Source organism: Chlorocebus sabaeus, chromosome 6, assembly GCF_047675955.1.
Source record: "Chlorocebus sabaeus isolate Y175 chromosome 6, mChlSab1.0.hap1, whole genome shotgun sequence".
NCBI classification, from domain to species: Eukaryota; Metazoa; Chordata; class Mammalia; order Primates; family Cercopithecidae; genus Chlorocebus; species Chlorocebus sabaeus.
In genome coordinates this window covers 9,172,850-9,192,494 of record NC_132909.1, presented here as the reverse complement: position 1 = coordinate 9,192,494, position 19,645 = coordinate 9,172,850, and the positions used below count along the sequence as shown (strand labels likewise).

At 54.7% G+C, this 19,645-nt stretch overlaps 1 protein-coding gene across 4 annotated transcripts; it reads right to left on the bottom strand.

The window, feature by feature from the left end:
* Window positions 1–2,789: 2,789 nt before the first annotated feature.
* On the bottom strand, window positions 2,790–19,580 carry BCAT2 (branched chain amino acid transaminase 2). Of its 4 annotated transcripts, none has more exons than XM_007997470.3 (11): window positions 19,471–19,580; window positions 14,017–14,091; window positions 13,539–13,739; window positions 7,828–7,938; window positions 7,622–7,741; window positions 7,317–7,480; window positions 4,856–4,998; window positions 4,602–4,687; window positions 4,253–4,393; window positions 4,103–4,177; window positions 2,790–3,194 (listed from the first exon to the last, which is right to left on the bottom strand). In XM_007997470.3, the coding sequence occupies exons 1-11, from the start codon at window positions 19,492–19,494 to the stop codon at window positions 3,156–3,158; spliced, it is 1,179 nt and encodes a 392-aa protein (XP_007995661.1). In that variant the 5' UTR covers window positions 19,495–19,580; the 3' UTR covers window positions 2,790–3,155. The 4 variants fall into 4 exon arrangements, with proteins under 4 accessions (XP_007995661.1, XP_007995660.1, XP_037847282.1 ...); XM_007997469.3 differs by lacking the exon at window positions 19,471–19,580 and adding an exon at window positions 19,308–19,428; XM_037991354.2 differs by lacking the exon at window positions 19,471–19,580 and adding an exon at window positions 19,297–19,423.
* Between the last annotated feature and the right edge of the window lie 65 nt (window positions 19,581–19,645).

Here is a 19,645-nt window from a genome sequence, read left to right as displayed (position 1 = left end):
TGGCCAACATGGTAAAACCCCCTCTCTACCAAAAATACAAAAAAAAAATTAGCTGGGTGTGGTGGCATGCGCCTGTAGTCCCAGTTACTCGGGAGGCTGAGGCAGGACAACAGCTTGAACCCAGGAGACAGAGGTTGCAGTGAGCCGAGATCATGCCACTGCACTCCAGCCTAGTGATAGAGCAAGACTCTGTCTTAATAATAATAATAATAATTGAGCCGGCGCAGTGGCTCACGCCTGTAATCCCAGCACTTTGGGAGGCCGAGGTGGGCGGATCACAAGGTCAGGAGATCGAGACCACGGTGAAACCCCGTCTCTACTAAAAATACAAAAAATTGGCCGGGCGCGGTGGCTCAAGCCTGTAATCCCAGCACTTTGGGAGGCCGAGACGGGTGGATCACGAGGTCAGGAGATCGAGACCATCCTGGCTAACACGATGAAACCCCGTCTCTACTAAAAAATACAAAAAACTAGCCGGGCGAGGTGGCGGGCGCCTGTAGTCCCAGCTACTCGGGAGGCTGAGGCGGGAGAATGGCGTGAACCCGGGAGGCGGAGCTTGCAGTGAGCTGAGATCCGGCCGCTGCACTCCAGCCTGGGCGACAGAGCGAGACTCCGTCTCAAAAAAAACAAAAAAAAACAAAAAATTAGCCGGGCGTGGTGGCGGGCGCCTGTAGTCCCAGCTACTCAGGAGGCTGAGGCAGGAGAATGGCGTGAACCCCGGAGGCGGAGCTTGCAGTGAGCCGAGATCACGCCACTGCACTCCAGCCTGGGTGACAGGGCGAGACTCTGTCTCAAAAAATAATAATAATAATAATAATAATAATAATAATAATAATAATTTATTACATTGTACCTGCTTTAGAAAAGAAAAAAGAAAAACAAATCATTGATGACAGTCTCTTAGGCTGGGGGTGGTGGCTCATGCCTATAATCTCAACATTTTGGGAGACTAAGGCGGGAGGATCGTTTGAGACCAGTCTAGGCAACATAGTGGGAACCTGTCTCTACAAAAAATAAAAAATAATAAAATTAGGCCTGGTGCGGTGGCTCACATCTGTAATCCCAACACTTTGAGAGGCTGAGGTGGGCGGATCGCTTGAGCCCAGGAGTTTGAGAACAGCCTGGGCAATATATTGAGATTGTCTGTACAAAAATAATTAGCTGGACGTGGTGGCTCACACCTGTAATCCCAGCACTTTGGGAGGCCAAGGCGGGCGGATCACAAGGTCAGAAGTTTGAGACCAGCCTGGCCAATATGGTGAAACCCTGTGTCCATCAAAAATACAAAAATGAGCGGGTGTGGTGGTGGGAGCCTATAGTCCCAGATACTCGGGAGGCTGAGGCAGGAGAATCGCTCGAACCTGGGAGGCGGAGGATGCAGTGAGCTGAGATCATGCCACTGCACTCCAGCCTGGGCGACAGGGTGAGATTCTGTCTCAAAAAAAAAAAAAAAAAATTTAAAATTAGGCAGGCATAGTGGCACATGCCTGTGATTCCAGCTGCTTGGGAGGCTGAGGTGAGAGAATCGTTTGAGTCTGGGAGACTGAGGCTGCAGTGATTACTGCAGTACAGATTGCATCACGGTACTCCAGCCTATACATATACAAGTACATATATACGTAAAGGTGGCGCTTGTGAATTCTTTTTTTTATTATTTTTATTTTCTTTTTGAGACAGAGTCTTGCTCTGTCACCCAGGCTGGAATGCAGTAGCACAATCTCAGCTCATTACAACCTCTGCCCCCCAGGTTCAAGTGATTCTCCTGCCTCAGCCTCCCAAGTAGCTGGGATTACAGGCATGCACCATGATGCCCGGCTATTTTCTGTATTTTTATTTTATTTATGTATTTATTTAGAGATGGAGTTTTGCTTTTGTTGCCCAGGCTGGAGTGCAATGGCACGATCTCGGCTCACTGCAACCTCTGCCTCCCGGATTCAAGCAATTCTCATGTCTCAGCTTCCCGAGTGGCTGGGATTACAGGCACCCACCACCACACCCAGCTAATTTTTGTATTTTTAGCAGAGATGGGATTTCGCCACATTGGCTAGGCTGGTAGCCTCGACCTCCCGGGCTCAAGCGATCCTCCCACCTCAGCCTCTGGAGTAGCTGGGACTATACTCACATGCCACCACACCTGGTTAATTTTTTGTATTTTCTGTACAGATGGGATCTCACTGCGTTGCCCAGGCTGGTCTCAAGCAATCTTCCTGTCTCAGCCTCCCAAAGTGCTGGAATTGCAGGTGTGAGTCAGTGCACCCAGTCTAAACTCTTCCACATTTAATCCCTCCATCAGGTGAGAGTATCGTGCTCCACGCCACAACCCACTAGGGTCCCATGACTGCAGTCCTGGCTGAGGGCACTGGGCCAGGTCTGGGTGCAGAATGAACCTTTGGGGCAGGTAGGGGACTGCAAACTGGAACAAGGGTGCCAGTAGAAGGCAAGAGTTGAGTTGAGGCCAGGACCTAGGGGACAAAGAGGTGGGGGAACGGAGAGCGGAGTCAGGGGGCAGGAGGAACAGGGATCAGGGCCTGGCGGGCTTTGAGAGGAAATGACGCAGCACCTAGTGGTCCGGCCTAGTGACTGGGTGACGGGAAAGTAGGGGAGGAGCTGGTTGATGGCGGGGAGATAGCAAGTTCAGTGTGGGAGACATGAAATGCTCCCCCAGGTTGGAGAAACCGTCAGAACACTGGGGGCTCGGATGACTGGGTCCTTCAGAATAAAATGGGCTGAGGAAGCAGGATTCCTGGGTTAAAACCCCAGAATCGCGTCACGGAAGAAGCCAGATAATGTGTGTTCTTTGGCATTTTATTTCAAAATTGCAGCAAAGACAGAGAGAAAAAAAAACTCAACAGCAACACCGGCGGTCTGGCCTGAGAATGGAGAGATCCGGAGTCAGGGCCAAGGTGTATCCTTGACCTCACGACAAGGAGCAAGGGGCAGACCTGAACCCGAGACGAGGGGCTGGGGACCAAGATGCCTGGGTCAGCCCTTATGGCTTTGGGGGTGTCGCAACCACATGGGGGGCGCCAGAGACCCAGACACCGCCCGCTGGCCTTTTATTTAGTATTGCACTTCAGGTGAGTCATTGGTAGGGAGGCAAGTGCTGGCATGATGAGATGCTAGGGGTCGGTGGATATGGAGCACAGCCTGTAGCATCACACTGGGAACATCCACTCGTGGGCTCTGATTCCGTACTGCGGAACAACGGAGGCAGCGCGTGAGGTGGAAGCTGCTCTACAACTCCTAGCAGGCCCTGGGGCGTTCCAGGCCAAGTGCCTACGGAGCTGTGCCCCAGTGGCTCATGGGAAATGTAGTCCACTTCCCAGAGGGCCAACAATGATGGCAATGGGGAATCAAGGCTAAGGCAACACAGAGGCTTCCGGGAGATGTAGTTCTGAAGAGAGGAATTACGGCCAGGCCTCTAAGGCTCTTGGAAAAAGTCACTTACAGCTCAGAAAGCCCGGATAGTCAGAGGATGTGTAGTTCTAGGTCTTGATGCACAAAAGTTTACAGAAATGTAGCTCTAGTTCTGGGAAAGGAGCCCAGAGATTCTTGGGAAAGAGATCCTGGCCCAGAAGATGGGAATGCCCCAGAGGATTGTGGGAGGAAACAGTCTGGTGCCAGAAAGGGGCCAAGGTCCCGAGGCTCATGGGAGGAAGCTTTCTTCAGCCAAAGGGATAGCCCAGGGCTCCAGGGAATCTTGGGAGGCCGACCTCTGAGATGGCCAGAGGACTGGCTAAGGTCTCAGAGATTTATGGAAAGGGCCTTTCTCCCACCAGGGCCCCCAGGGGCCTCAGAGGCCCACAGGGAGGGGGTTTCTCTCACCAGGGCACCCAGGAGTCGCAGAGGATCACGGGAGGGGGTTTCCAAGGCTGAAGAAATATCCAGGGCTCCAGGAGCTCACAAGAAAGGATGATTTAGCCCCAAAGAGTTTTCCAGGGCACAGAGCAGCATGGAAAGCCCATTCTCCGGGGCCTCAATAGGGCCATTATCTGTTCCTGGTACTACTGAAGGAGGCTGGCTCTTAGTCCAGGGGCTCATGGGACACCAACTTCTCCAGGGAATAAGCTCCCGGCCCATTCCCCGGCTGCCTGCAGCTCACCTGGATCTCCTTCAGCTCCTTCTGGAAGCGGAGGATCAGCTCGGGCCCGTTTTCCATGGTGGGAATGTGGAGGTTCTGGGGCAGAAGGTGTGGTGAGGACCGAGCCCCTCCCCTCCTTCCCTCCTACCCACAATGGCAGCCCCGCCTCACCTTGTCTTTGTACAGGATTCGGTGCACTGGGCAGACCTGGCAAGCGGTGCCCGAGCCAAAGACTTCCCGCACACGGCCCTCCTCCAGGGCCCGCAGCAACTGCTTCATGGTGATCGTGCGCTCCGCCACCCGGAACTCACCCTGCAGGGCAGTTGGCAGAGACACACGTGTCCCCAGAGGGTTGCCCTGCTGCAGACCTCCACCTCTCCCTCCCTGAGGATAGTGAGAAAGACAGAGGCCCAAGGGGAGAGACAGACCCAGGAGAAGACATGCCAGTCCCCGCCACAGCCCTCTGATGCCCTGGCCCCTGGCACATGGCGCCCATCACCAGAAGATGCCATGTCCTCACCCAGGTCTGAGCCAGGTCCAGCAGACTCTGTCTGACCACTCCAGGCAGGATGACACCGTTCAGCGGGGGCGTCACCAGCTCCAGCACTAGGGCAGGTGTGAGGGGTGGAAGACGTTACCTCTCAGCCCCTAGCACCCCCGTCTTAGGAGCCACCCCCTTTCCCCCATCCCAGAATCCCTGGGGCCTGTAACCTGCCAGTAATGATGGTGCCACCCACTCCCACCAGGGTTTGGCTGGGTCACGGGAGGGCTCACCCCCATCTTCGTGGGTCCAGTAGACAAAGATGTTCATGGTCCCCACCTCAGTGAGCTGGTGGTCGGGCCCATACAGCCAGAGGACCTGTTCACAGCCCTGCTTGCGTGCCTCCTGTTGCACTAACACGGTGGGCCCATAATTCCTGGTGGAGGGCAGACTGGTTGGGTGGGACAAGGGAGCCCCATCCTTCCCCAGCCCAGTCCCAGAGGAGGCTCATCCTGCTCTCTCCTGTCTCCCTGCTCACAGCTCTCCCGGGACTCCCCAGTTCCCCTGAGACAGAATCCCTGACTTTTCATTTGGCATCAGGACCCTAAGTGGTTATGTCCTCTCTCTCCTGTCTCTTCCCAATTTTCCCTTCTTTTTTTTTTTTTTTGAGATGGAGTCTTGCTCTGTCACCCAGGCTGGAGTGCAGTGGTGCGATCTTGGCTCACTGCAGCCTCTGCCTCCCGGGTTCAAGCGATTCTCCTGCCTCAGCCTCTCTTGACCTCGTGATCTGCCCGTCTTGGCCTCCCAAAGTCCTGGGATTATAGGCGTGAGCCACGGCGCCCGGCCCTCACCCGTTTCGTAGTGACCAAATCCTCAGCTGTCATTCAAAACTTTTTTTTTTTTTTTTTTGAGACAGAGTCTTGCTCTGTTGCCCAGGCTGGGGCTAGAGTGCAGTGGTGTGATCTCAGCTCACTGCAACCTCCGCCTCTTGGGTCCAAGCGATTCTCGTGCCTCAGCCTCCTGAGTAACTGGGGCATGCAGCACTATGTCCAACTAATTTATATTTATATTTATATTTATATGCGCCCACCTCAACCTCCCAAAGTGCTGGGATTACAGGAGTGAGCCACCACACCCGGCCTTCATTTTTATATTTTTAGTAGAGACGGGTTTCACCATGTTGGCCAGGCTGGTCTCAAACTCCTGACCTCAGGTGATCTGCCCACCTCGGCCCCCCAAAGTGCTAGGATTACAGGCGTGAGACACTGTGCCTGGCTACAAAACCATTTCTGATGTCACCTCCTTGAGAGGTGTTTCTAGACCTCCAGGCTGGGTGCTGGACTTCCCTGGACTCCCCCAATGAACTGGGCTACCTGGATGACTTTGTGTTTCTCTCCCAGAGATAGCCTCTCCCCTCAGCTGCTAACAAGCCTCCCATGGCTCCCAGCGCCCCGGGACAAGGCCCTAGCCTCCATCCGGTATTCCAGGCCTGTCTGAGTCTATTATTACTTGTTAAGCATTTTGCAAAACCCAGACTTATTTTTGTAACCTGAACATCTTCTGTGATCCTATTCCTTCTGTCCCTGTACACATGGTCCCCAGGATTGGAAACGGTTTGCTGACTTTTATACCCAGGAAACCCCCTCTTCCCTCCTCCTCAGACCCAGTTGAAGGGCCGCCTCCTCTGTGAAACCTTTTTTTTTTTTTTTTTTTTTGAGACGGAGTCTCACTGTCACTGTCACCCAGGCTGGAGTGCGGTGGCGCCATCTCGGCTCACTGTAAGCTCCGCCTCCCGGGTTCACGCCATTCTCCTGCCTCAGCCTCCTGAGTAGCTGGGACTACAGGCGCCCGCCAGCACGCCCGGCTAATTTTTTTTTTTTTTGCATTTTTAGTAGAGACAGGGTTTCACCGTGTTAGTCAGGATGGTCTCCATCTCCTGACCTCGTGATCCACCCACCTCGGCCTCCCAAAGTGCTGGGATTACAGGTGTGAGCCACCGCGCCCGGCCTCTGTGAAGCCTTTCACAATGCCCTGGGTCACCTCACCACAGAACATGCAGCTCCGAATACTGGGGTTCCCACCAGCCTGGGAGCCCTGGGAGGGCAGGGCTCAGGGCTGACTCATATGTGTGCCCAGCTTCTGCCAGCACAGGGCCTGGCCCTCAGGAGACCTCACAGGATGTGGCTGAAAGGACCTGAATGCACCCCCAGCTGGGGCCACATTCCTGTCCCAACAGGCCAGTGCCCACCCTCTGCCTTGGTTGCCCAGGAGACCCAGCTGTCTCCTTCCTGCCCTGCTGAGCTGAGGCCACCGGGAGACAGATTTACACAAGTCCACACGGGGGTGAGGGGCTTTGGAGGTTCAAACGACTGTGGGAGCTGGGTTTGGGGAGCGCAGCCCAGCCCGGGGTATCAGGGGAGGCTTCCGGGGCGAGAGGCCAATGAGCTGAGTGTCAGCTTCATTCCTGGAGGCTTCCCGGGACCAGTCCTGGTTTCCCCACTGACCTCCACCCAGTGCCTTCCCATCTGTGATCCTTTTTATCCATGTGGAAAATAATCCCCCCCTCCTTCCTTCCATGGTTTGTTTTCAGGGACCAGGGAGGTCAGGGGAGCACAGCGCTTAGCACTGAGCCCGGCGCGGTGCTGATGTCACCTTCGCGTGACATCCAGAGGCACGGCCGAAAGCAAGCACACTGATCCCTGTGTCTCCAACGCCCAGTGCGCCAATCGTTCTGGGGTTGGGGGTGCTACTTACCCCCCTAACTTGTAGTTGCCGACCCCGCCCACCCAGGCCCGGATGAAGGTTGGGTCGGCCAGGAGGGAGACCGGGGTCACGGAGCCTCCAGGGAAGTAGGCGCCCACTGGGCAGAGAATGACGAACAGGAGCGCGTTCGTGGGCTGGGCGACACCCAGCGAGGGCTGCGAGGGGCAGAGGGGCAGCGTCAGGAGTCCAGGCCCCCAGTCCCTTCCCCTCCCCTGACCCAGGCCTCCAGGACCCCTGCCCTGCCCTGCAGGATCCCACCACGCAGCCCAGTTCCCCAGCCCTGGAGTTGGGCCCACCTCGTTCCCAATGAGCACAGGCCGCACATAGAGGCTGGTGCCGGCGGCATCGGGGACCCAGGCCTTGTCCACCTCGATGAGCCGGCGGATGCACTCCAGCAACTCCAGCTTGTCGAAACTCTGGGCGGGATTCTGAATGAGTCAAGGGGCCCTTGCTGTCCCGGCCCCAGCCCTCCTCCCCATCCCGGCGGGCCAGCACCCCTCACCGGCAGGCACATGCGCAGGGCTGAGCGCAGCATCCGGTCCATGTTGAGCCAGGGGCGGAAGAGGCGCACCTGCTGGTCTTTGCCTTTGAACGCCTTCATGCCCTCAAACAGCTGCGGGGACACGCGGGCGGGAGGCTCGGAGACTTCTCCAGACAGTCATGAGAGACAATGAGAGACACCAAGACAGAGAGAGACAGATACACAAAGACACAGACAACTGAAAGCTGGAGGCCAAGAGGAGAGCGTGGGGGAGATATAGCAGCTGGGTCACAGAAATAAGAGAAAAAGAGAGACAGATACAGACAGAGAGACAAACAGGTGGAGACACACGGAGACTCAAGAAAGCAAAGGACACGACTCGGCTCAGTGGCTCATGCCTGTAATCCCAGCACTTTGGGAGGCCGAGGCAGGAGGATCCCTAGAGTGTAGGAGTTTGTGACCAGCCCAGGCATTAGAGCAAGACCCCATCTCCACAAAAAATATGAAAATCAGCCAGGCATGGTAGCACGTGACTGGAGTCCCAGGTACTTGGAAGGTGGTGAGAGGATCACTTGAGCCTGGGAGTTTGAGACTGCAGTGAGCCATGATCGTGCCACTGCACTCCAGTCTGGGACCTAGTTTTTTTTCTGGAGACTCTGTCCCTGATCACTACCCCATGGTTCCAGGTTTGCTTGTTCAGCGTCTGCTCTCCTGCACAGTGGAAGAGCCTTAGGGCAGGGATTGCTCTTGACACTTTACCAGACAGCCTCTCCTGCAGTCCCCTGCACCAGGGTAGGTAGTGCTTGCCACAGAGTGGGGTTTTTTTTGTTTGGTTGGTTGGTTTTTGTTTTTGTTTGTTTGTTTTTTGGAGACAGGGTCTCACTCTGTCGCCCAGGCTGGAGTGCAGTGGCCTGATCTGGGCTCATTGCAAGCTCCGCCTCCCAGGTCCAAGTGATTCTCATGCCTCAGCCTCCTGGGTAGCTGAGATTACAGGCACTCGCCACCACACACAGCTAATTTTTGTATTTTTAGTCGATCCACCCGCCTCGGCCTCCCAAAGTGCTAGGATTACAGGCATGAGCCACTGTGCCCAGCCATTTTTTTTTTTTTTTCCCATAGTGGGTTTTTGATGAATGAATAGATAAATGGATGAAGAATGGAAGACAAGCAAAACTAGCTATGGTATTTTGGGGGGATAAAAACCACTACCATAAAAATGAGGGGCAAGAGGGGGTGGGGAGTAGCCCTATCAGGTAGTAAAACAGATTATAAATCTACAATACTTAAAACAGAGTGACACTGCTATATGAGTAAACAGACTGAACAATGGGATAACCAAATATTCACCTAGAGAAAAACTACATTCAATCTCGATTTCACACCTCACACCAGAAGAAATTCCAGATGCATTAAAAGTCTAAATGAAAAAATATATATATATTATGCCATAAAAGCTGTAGAAGGAAACAAAGAACTGTTTTATATCTTGGATTGGGAATTTTATTTTTTATTTTATTTGAGATGGAGTCTCACTCTGTTGCCCAGGCTGAAGTGCAGTGGCTCTATCTTGGCTCAGCGATTCTCTTGCCTCAGCCTCCCGAGTAGCTGGGATTACAGGTGCCTACAACCATGCCCAACTAATTGTGTTTTTGGTAGAGACAGAGTTTCGCCATGTTGGCCAGGCTGGTTGTGAACTCCTGACCTCAGGTGATCCGCCCGCCTTGGCCTCCCAAAATGCTGGAATTACAGGCATGAGCCACCGCGACTGGCCATGTTTTTTTTTGTTTTTGTTTTTCAATTTCTTGTACACATGGGGCCTCACTATGTTGGTCAGGCTGGTCTTGAACTCCTGAGCTCAAGCAATTGCCCTGCCTCTTCTTCCCAGCCCCAAATGAATTTTTAAAAACCTAACCTGATGGAAAAATCAGCCTAGCAAATGGACAGTTCACACAAAAGGAAATATAGGTGGTCCTTAAGCTCGTGAGATGATAGTCAATTTCATTCAGCGTTAGGGAGAAAAATGCAAATTAAAATTTTTGAGATACCTTTGAGATACCTTTAAAGATACCTTTAAAACCACATGGGAGATTGGAAAAGATCTAAAACGTGGACAAGGGTTGTCCAAGGTGTGGAAACAAGCTCTGCTGGTGGGTGTGGAAACTGACATGCCCTGTAGATGTAGATGTGGATATGGTAATAGCTATCAAGATTACAAGCTTACATATCCTTTGACCTACAGTTCCTGAAACTGAGCAGAGAGATACACTTGTCCTTAAAGAAGTGACATGTGTACGAGATTCCTTTTTTTTTTTTTGAGATGGAGTCTCCCTCTGCCACCCAGGCTGGAGTGCAGTGGCGCAATCTCAGCTCACTGCAACCTCCGCCTCCCGGGTTCAAGCAATTCTCCTGCCTCTGCCTCAGCCTCCCGAGTACCAGGGATTACAGGCACCCACCACCACACCCAGCTAATTTTTGTATATTAGTAGAGATGAGGTTTCACCATGTTGGCAAAGCTGGTCTTGAACTCCTGATCTCAGGTGATCCATTCCCCTCGGCCTCCCAAAGTGCTGGTATTACACAGGAACCACCACCCCTGGCATCATACTAGATTCTTTATTGCAACATTGTTTATAATAGACAGAAAACAACCTCTGTGTCCAACAATAGGGGATTGCTTAATGAGGTGCATTGTTAGGATGACACTGCATGAGGCCGCAAGAAAAAGCTCTTTAAGCTTTAAGGTATAGAGAAGAATTTCCAGGCCCAGTATGATGGCTCATACCTGTAACCCCAGCACTGGGAGGCTGAGGTGGGAGAATTGCTTGAAGCCAGGAGTTCGAGACCAGCCTAGGCAACAAATTGAGATGCTGTCTCTGCAAAAGATTTAAAAATCAACTGGGCAAGGTGGTGTGTGCCTGTAGTCCTAGCCACTTGGGAGGCTGAGGCAGGAGGATCACTTGAGCCTAGGAGGCGGAGGTTGCAGTGAGTTGTTACCATGCCACTGCACTCCAGCCTGGGTAACAGAGCAAGACACCGTCTCAAAAACAAAACAAAACCCAGATAAATAGAGGTCAGATAAAGTGGCTCATGCCTGTAATCCCAGGACTTTGGGAGGCTGAAGCAGGAGGATCACTTGAGCTTAGAAATCTGAGATTACCCTGGGCAACATAACGAGACCCATCTCTAAAAAAAATTAAAAATAAAAATAAAATAAAATAAAATTAGCTGGGCGGGCATGGTGGTGCACACCTGTGGTCCCAGCTACTCGGAAGGCTGATGCAGGTGGATCGCTGGAGCCTGGGAGGTCAAGGCTGCAGTGAGCCAAGATCATGCCACTGCACTCCAGCCTGGGCTACAGAGCAAGACCCTGTCTCAAAAAAAAGTCATAACAACAACAACAAAAATGCAGGTGGCCAGGCTTGGTGGCTCAAGCCTGTAATCCTAGCACCTTGGGAGGCCGAAGTGGGTGGATCACTTGAGCTCAGGAGTTCAAGACCAGCCTGGGCAAAATGGGGAAATCCCATCCCTATTATTTAAAAATAATAAATACAGGTAGACAAAGACAGAAAGCAGACTAATGGTTGTCAGGGGCTGGGGTGAGGGACAATGGGTACTGATTAATGGGGATGGGGGATTAAAGAGTTTTGAACCTATATGGTGGTGATGGTTGTATAACATTGCCTCCCACTGAATTATGGGCTTTAAAATGGTTGGAGGCCGGGCGCGGTGGCTCGTGCCAGTAATCCCAGCCCTTTGGGAGGATGAGGCGGGTGGATCATCTGAGGTCAGAAGTTTGAGACCAGCCTGGCCAACATGGTGAAACCACGTCTCTACTAAATATACAAAAATTAGCCAGGCATAGTGGTGCACGCCTATAATCCCAGCTACTCAGGAGGCTGAGGCAAGAGGATCACTTGAACCCGGGAGGTGAAGGTTGCAGTGAGCGAGATTGCATCATTGCACTCCAGCCTGGGGGACAGAGAGACAGACTCCGTCTCTAAATAAATAAATAAATAAGAAAAAAATAAAATAAAAAATAATACACGTGGTTGGCCTGCAATCCACACATGCCCCGGAGTGACAGTGACATGGGGACCGCATTGTCCTACTCCCTCAGCTGCCCCCCTCTGCCTTCTGGACCCACGGGATCACAGCAGCACGTTCCGTCTGCCAGGGCCGCAGGCTTCCTCTGCGCTCACTCAACTGAAGAAAAAGTACTGGGTCCCCAGCCAGAGGACAACTGCTGTGCTGGGCTGAAGGGAGAAGTGTGTGGTGGTCTCCAAGTAACCAGCTTCCTGGAGGCTCAGCAGGCGTAGTCCTGCCTGTCCCGCTTACGCCCTGGCAGAAGTGTCTGGCTGTGATTGAAGGTGTGTGTGCTCTGTACAGAATCGACTGGTGTTGCGTAGATGTCCACAGTGGGCGGGGAGAGGGGAAAAAAACAAAACCTTAAAATTCTGGAAAGGAAGGAAGAAAGGAAAAAACGGAGGGAGGGAGGGAGAGGAAAGAAAGGAACGGAATAGAAGTCTTAATGTCACAGAACCATGCTCTGGAGGACCCACATCAGCCGAACTGCTAACCAGTTACTGGAGCTGCAAGATGCTCATTTAAATCTTGTCTCAACCAAAGTTTCCTCGTGAAGACTTTGCTTTCAGCCATAGCTCTAAGTCCTAAAACCAAATGCCTCCTGGATCTCTCTCCTAGAAACTTCACAAGTCTCTCAGGCTCGCCAGGTACCACAAAGCTGCTCTTCCTCCTGGGTTCCCATGTGGGGACAGGCCCAGGGTCCACCCGGTCACCAGCCCAGCCTCCTCGCCTGTAACTCATGTCCTCCACAAGGCCTGAGAGGGCTCTCACTATACCTAGACGTGGCCCTGCCCCTCCCTTCCTCAGAGCCCTCGATGGCTCCCAGCACCCTTGGACAAGGCCCCAGCCCCTCAGCTCCTCTGTGGCCCTGACATTTTCAGCCTCCTCCACCATGATCCAACACCGCAATTTCTCCCAAATATACCAGGCTCTGCTCCCGTTTGGGGTTTGGACTGGCTGTCCCCTCTTCTGCCATCCCCCCCAACTGCCCCCTTCCCGCCAACTCCCCCTAGCTGTCCCCTCTCCTGTCATCCCTCCCCTGGCTGTCCCTCTCCTGCCATCCCTCCCCTGGCTGTCCCTCTCCCGCCATCCCTCCCCTGGCTGTCCCCTCTCCTGCCATCCCTCCCCTGGCTGTCCCCTCTCCTGCCATCCCTCTGGCTGTCCCTCTCCCACCATCACCTCCGACTGTGCCCTCCCCCACCATCCCCCCCCGCTGTCCCTCTCCTGCCACACCCCCTGGCTGTCCCCTCTCCCACCATCCCCCCGGCTCTCCCCTCTCCTACCATCACCCCGGCTGTCACCTCTCCCGCTATCCCCCACTAAGCTCCCCTTTATGTCAGAAGAACCGTGCTTTCTTTCAAGTGAGGCGGCGTCTCTACTGGCCTCCACAGGGCCTCCATCGGAGCACAGATCATACTGAGTTATGCCCACAGCGTGGGGTTTTCCAAGTGAAGGAACGGGGTCTGCTCATCTCGGGGAACCCAGCATCACCGAGCATGGGCCTGGAGAATGGAAGGCCTCAGAAAACGAATGATGAATGCACAGAAAGGAGAAACACACAACAAACAAACCAAGGGAGGTGCACCTGGCAAGAGACACAGCAAGGAGATGCAGACAGGGATGGGGAGAGAGGCCGGCCGCTATGCCACCTGCAGAGAGTAGTGGAGGCCGGAGGAGGCTGGGTGCAGCGTGAGGTTCTGGAAGGGCTGGATTCGGGGCTGGCCCCAGCCCTTGTCATTCCATTCCACCATCAGCATGTGGTCAGTGAATGTCTTCCCAAACACCAGGGGCTCGCCGGGGCTGGGCTTCTTATGAGGCTTCTGTGTCATTTCCAGCTGCAGGTCTGCAGCCTGAGGAAAGACAGGGGTGTCCTAGAATCTGGCCACAACCTCCAAGCTGAAAAACTACAACTCCCATGAAGCCCTGGGCCTCAGACCCATAGAGAAGAAGGACCCGTCACCCTGGAGTATTCTGGGACATGCAGTTTCATCCCTTTTCCACTGCCCAATGGGAGGGCTATTAGGCTACCCACTGCCATCTCTGGGCTGTGGACCTTTTGGAGATGCCCAAAACCAGGTGCCAGCCCCCTCCTCTCTCAGAGCCAAGCATCGAGTTCCCTCCTTTCACCTTGAAATTGGAGGAGGCATATCTTCTGGGACCACACAGAAGCCAAGGGGCAGAGAGAAGCTTTCGTGCCCAGATCTGGGTGGAGAAAGAAGTGAGAGAGAGGGTGAATGGGGCGCAGCAGGAGCCCTGGCAGCCCGCTCGCCACCTCCTGCACTTGGAGGTCCCGCTGCCCTGCCTGTTCTGTCCCAGTCTCAGTCCATTCTAGACAGGGGCAGGTGGTCCTGAAGGAGGCCAAGTCCTCTCCCTGCCCCGACGAGGGCTCCCTAGAAAGAGCTGAGTCAAGGCCAGGCGCGGTGGCTCACACCTGTAATCCCAGCACTTTGGGAGACCGAGGCGGGTGGATCACAAGGTCAGGAGATCGAGACCATCCTGGCTAACACGGTAAAACCTCGTCTCTACTAAAAATATAAAAAAATTAGCCAGGCGTGGTGGCAGGCACCTGTAGTCCCAGCTACTCAGGAGACTGAGGCCAGAGAATGGCCTGAACCCAGGAGGCAGAGCTTGCAGTGAGCCGACATCACGCCACTGCACTCCAGCCTGGGCGACAGAGCAAGATTCTGTCTCAAAAAAAAAAAAAAAAAAAAAAAGAGCTGAGTCAGCTCTGGCCCCCTCCTCCATGCTGGGGCAAAGTCAAACGCAAGCGCCTCCCACCCCAGAGACCTTTAGTCCCAGCCTGGAGATCAGCTCAGACAAGACGACGACCAGGGAAGGCACACAGGTAAGTGAAGGCCTCCGGGGGACCCAAGTGCTGATGGGCCTTAGAAGACCAAGGGACCAACAGGTCCTGCTCCCCCAGGCCCGCCTCCCTTAGACGTAAGTAAGAGTCCAGACTCTAGCTGCCTCCGCCCTCAAACCCGAAGACTGGGCCCCCAGCCCCTCCGCCCTCAGACTCAGGAGTCCAGGCCTCAGACCCTCCTCGCTTATATCCAGGAGTACAGGCCCCAGACCCACTTCCCTCAAACCCAGGAGTCCAGGTCCCCAGCCCCTCCTCCCTCAGACCCAAGAATCCAGGCCCCCAGCCCCGCCTCCCTCAGACCCAGAAGTCCAGGTCCCCAGCCCCTCCTCCCTCAGACTCAGAAGTCCAGGCCCCCAGCCCCTCCTCCGCCAGACCCAGGAGTCCAGGCACCCGGCCCCTCCTCCCTCAGACCCAGGAGTCCAGGCCCCCGGCCCCTCCTCCCTCAGACCCAGGAGTCCAGGTCCCCCCAGCCCCTCCTCCCTCAGACCCAGGAGTCCAGGCCCCCGGCCCCTCCTCCCTCAGACCCAGGAGTCCAGATCCCCCCAGCCCCTCCTCCCTCAGACCCAGGAGTCCAGAACCCCGGCCCCTCCTCCCTCAGACCCAGGAGTCCAGGCCCCCAGCCCCTCCTCCCTCAGACCCAGGAGTCCAGGTCCCCGGTCCCTCCTCCCTCAGACCCAGGAGTCCAGGTCCCCGGTCCCTCCTCCCTCAGACCCAGGAGTCCAGGTCCCCGGTCCCTCCTCCCTCAGACCCAGGAGTCCAGGTCCCCCCAGCCCCTCCTCCCTCAGACCCAGGAGTCCAGGTCCCCGGCCCCTCCTCCCTCAGACCCAGGAGTCCAGGTCCCCGGGCCCTCCTCCCTCAGACTCAGGAGTCCAGGTCCCCAGCCCCTCCTCCCTCAGACTCAGGAGTCCAGGCCCCCGGCCCCTCCTCCCTCAGACCCAGGAGTCCACGTGCTGATTCTCTGAAGGTATTCAATCAACTGGGCTCTGATTACCTGAAGCCCAAACCCTACACCTTGGGTGGCACTTTGGCAGTGACTCCAATTCCCTTCAGTCCCTGGCCCCTCTCTGGTGACCTTTGACCTCACAATGCCTCTTTCCCCAGCCCTGTGGGGAGGCAGTTGGGGCGTGAGGTTGAGGGAGAGAGTGGCCTGACCTGTCCTGCCCTGTAAGCTGGGTGAGTTGGCACTGATTCTGGAGGATGGACATGAATGGTCGTGGTTACTGGTCGCCAGGTGAGTCACTGGGAGATGGGGCTGCAGCGTGGTCTTGCTGGTGTGGGGCTCCAGGGATTCCGGGGTGATCAGTGTGTGGGGCCCCAGATTGCCTCTGGGTGGCGACATCTAGACTGCTCGGCCTTGCAGCCATGCTTCTGCCCAGAGGCATAAGACACCCACAGTATGAGAGAGACAGACACAGTGAGACAGCCAGCCTGTGGGCAGGAGAGTCGCCCTCAGAGCCAAGATGAAAAAGAAAGAATAGGAGACGGAAGAGGAAGGACGAGAAAAAGAGACACAGAAAGGGGGGCACAAACAAACAAATAAAACAAATAAAACAAACTGACGCCAAGAGATGCCAAAATAGATCTAATCATAGAAAGAGGCCATGCGGGCCGGGCGCGGTGGCTCACGCCTGTAATCCCAGCACTTTGGGAGGCCGAGGCGGGCGGATCACGAGGTCAGGAGATCAAGACCATCCTGGCTGGCACGGTGAAACCCCGTCTCTACTAAAAATACAAAAAAGTAGCTGGGCGTGGTGGCGGGCGCCTATAGTTCCAGCTACCCTGGAGGCTGAAGCAGGAGAATGGCATGAACCTGGGAGGCGGAGCTTACAGTGAGCAGAGATCACACCACTGCAGTCCAGCCTGGGTAACAGAGCAAGACTCCACCTCATAAAAAAAAGAAAGAGGCCACGTGCAGTGGCTCGCGCCTGTAATCCCAGCACTGTGGGAGGCCGAGGTGGGAGGATGGCTTGAGGCCAGGTGTTCAAGAACAGCCTGGGTAACACTGGGAGATCTTGTCTCTACAGAAAATACAAGTTAGCTGGGCGTGGTGGCGGGCGCCTGTAGTCCCAGCAACTTGGGAGGCTGAGGCAGGAGAATTGCTTCAACTCGGGAGGTGGAGGTTGCAGTGAGCCGAGATGGTACCACTGCACTCCAGCCTGGGCAATAGAGCAAGACTCTGTCTCAATAAAGGAAAGGGAAAGGAAAAGGGAAAGAAGGCAGCTGGGCTCGGTAGCTCATGCCTGTAATCCCAGCACTTTGGGAGACAGAGGTGGGAGGACTGCTTGAGGCCAGGAGTTCAAGATCAGCCTGGGCAACATAGCAAGACCCCATCTCTACAAACAATTTAAAAATTAGCCAGGTATGGTGGCACACACCTGCAATTCCAGTTACTCAGGAGGCTAAGGTGGGAGGATCACTTGAGCCAAGTAGGTCAAGGCTGTGGTGAGCTATGATCACACTGCTACACTCCAACATGGGTGATAGAGTGTCTCTCTGAAAAAAAAAAAAAAAAGACCAGCATGGTGGGTCACGCCTGTAATCTAAGGCAGGTGGCTTGCTTGAGCCCAGCTACTCAGGAGGCTGAGGCATGAGAGTCGCTTGAACCCATGAGACAGAGGTTACAGTGAGCAGAGATCACGCCACTGCCCTCCATCCTGAACAACAGAGCAAGACTCGGTCAAAAAGAAAAGACAAAGAAATAGGCCGGGCGCGGTGGCTCAAGCCTGTAATCCCAGCACTTTGGGAGGCCGAGACGGGCAGATCACGAGGTCAGGAGATCGAGACCATACTGGCTAACACGGTGAAACCCTGTCTCTACTAAAAAATACAAAAAACTAGCCGGGCGAGGTGGCCGGCGCCTGTAGTCCCAGCTACTCGGGAGGCTGAGGCAGGAGAATGGCGTAAATCCGGGAGGCGGAGCTTGCAGTGAGCTGAGATCCGGCCACTGCACTCCAGCCTGGGTGACAGAGCCAGACTCCGTCTCAAAAAAAAAAAAAAAAAAAAAAAAAAAAAAAAGGGACAAAGAAATAAAGTAGGTTTGGGGGTGCACAGGGCAGGTTTCTATAATGTGACAGAACCTCCATTATGTCCCATACAGCCCAGGAGTATCACCATTAAAGACCAGGAGTGTCCCTGTCAAAGCCCAGCCCTCCATACTCCAGGACTGTCCCCATATCACAGCCCAGGAGAGACCCCATCATAGCGCAGTCTGCCCTTGTCACAGCCCACACATGACCCCATCATGTCTGGAACTGCCCCCTTTATAGCCCAGGACTCTCCCATCAGAGACCAGGGCTGTTCTATGATAGCCCAAGATGCTCCACATCACAAGCCCAGATTGTGCCTGTAACTCATCAGAACTGGTCCCCAGCAGAGCCAAGTACTGTCCCAAACAGCTCAGGAATGTCCCCCTCCAAAGCCCAGCACTTTTCCCCATTATAACCAGCATTGCCTCTGTCAAATACCAGGGCTTATTTCCTATTCACCAGGTCTGAAATTAAAACAAACAAACAAACAAAAAAACCACTGTTGTCCTTTTCAATCCCCAGGACTATCCCTATGTTGCTGTCTAGGCCAGTACCTTCGAGACTGTCCCTACCATGGTCCAGCACTGTTCCCTCCACACCCCGGGGACTGTCCTCATCATAGCTGAGGACTCAGCCCAACTATCTCCATTACAGGATATCTCTGTCTTCATCAGAGCCTAGGAATGTCCCATGAGTTCAGGGCTATCCTATGACACCAGAACTGTGCCATGATGAGACGGTCCACATCAGTCCCAAGTGTACCCGTCAAAACCCAGTACTGTCCCACCCACAGTCCAGGAGTGTCACCACTAAAGCCCAGATTGCCCACATACCCCAGGCATCCCAGGACTATCCCTATCAGTCACAAAGAGCCGAAGAAAGTGAAACTCTGCCCTGACATTCATCAGCTAGGATAAGAGACTCAAATAAAGTCAGGTGTAAAGTTAACAGAGACAGTTCTCCCAAGGAAGGTTACACCGCAGCTGTGAAGGCTTGTAACGACCCCGTTCTTTGGCTGTTTCCTTCCTCACTGAGAAAACTTGTTTTCTGAAATCATAGACTCTGGGAAACGCCGCTGCTGTTTGACATCGCACAGTCAGAAGGGATCATCTCAGCTAGCCTGCAGCATCTATATCACTTTCACCATGAGACACGGCCTCGATTTCCAATCCAGGTGCAGAGCTTCAGATAGGAGTTTGGGATCACAACAATCCCCATCTCCATTTTTTTCAACTTTCATTCCAAGAAAATAGGACTTTAGGTCCAATTCCCACAGCTGGGACTTGAGGTTCAACTCCGCGCTCACCTGTCCCCGGCCCTCGAGGCCTGGGCCCCTTTATTCCAGCGACCCCACAGGCTGATGCCCCACCGCACCCCAGGGCTCCACTCCCCAAATCACAACCTCCCCACCCCCACGCCTCCCTCATTACAGGGTGCCCCTCCATGTTTCCCATTTTGTTTTAACCTCCCCACCAATTACTTGCCCCACTTCATTCACGTCTACCCGCTCCCCCTCACCCCATTAAAACCTGGTGCTCCTTTCCAAGGGGCGCCATCCTCCTCCGCGCCCCACAGCGGAACCCCAGGGCGGGAGGAGCGGCGCCGAGCCGGACCGGCCGCAGGCCAGTGATCCTCCCGGAAGTGCGCCTCTCCCGGGGGTTCCCCAGACCCGGCGCGGGGCTGCGAACCCACCTGCCCCAGAGCGGCTGCGGCCATGATCCGTGCGGCGCGTAACTGTGCCCGCCCGGGGCGCGGCCCCGAGGAGAGACGTTCCGGCCACGCCCCGCTCACGCCTCCTCCTGGGGAAAGGCGTCCGCCCAGCGCCCCAAGCCTCCCCAGCTCCAGGGCGCCGGAAGGGAGCCGAACC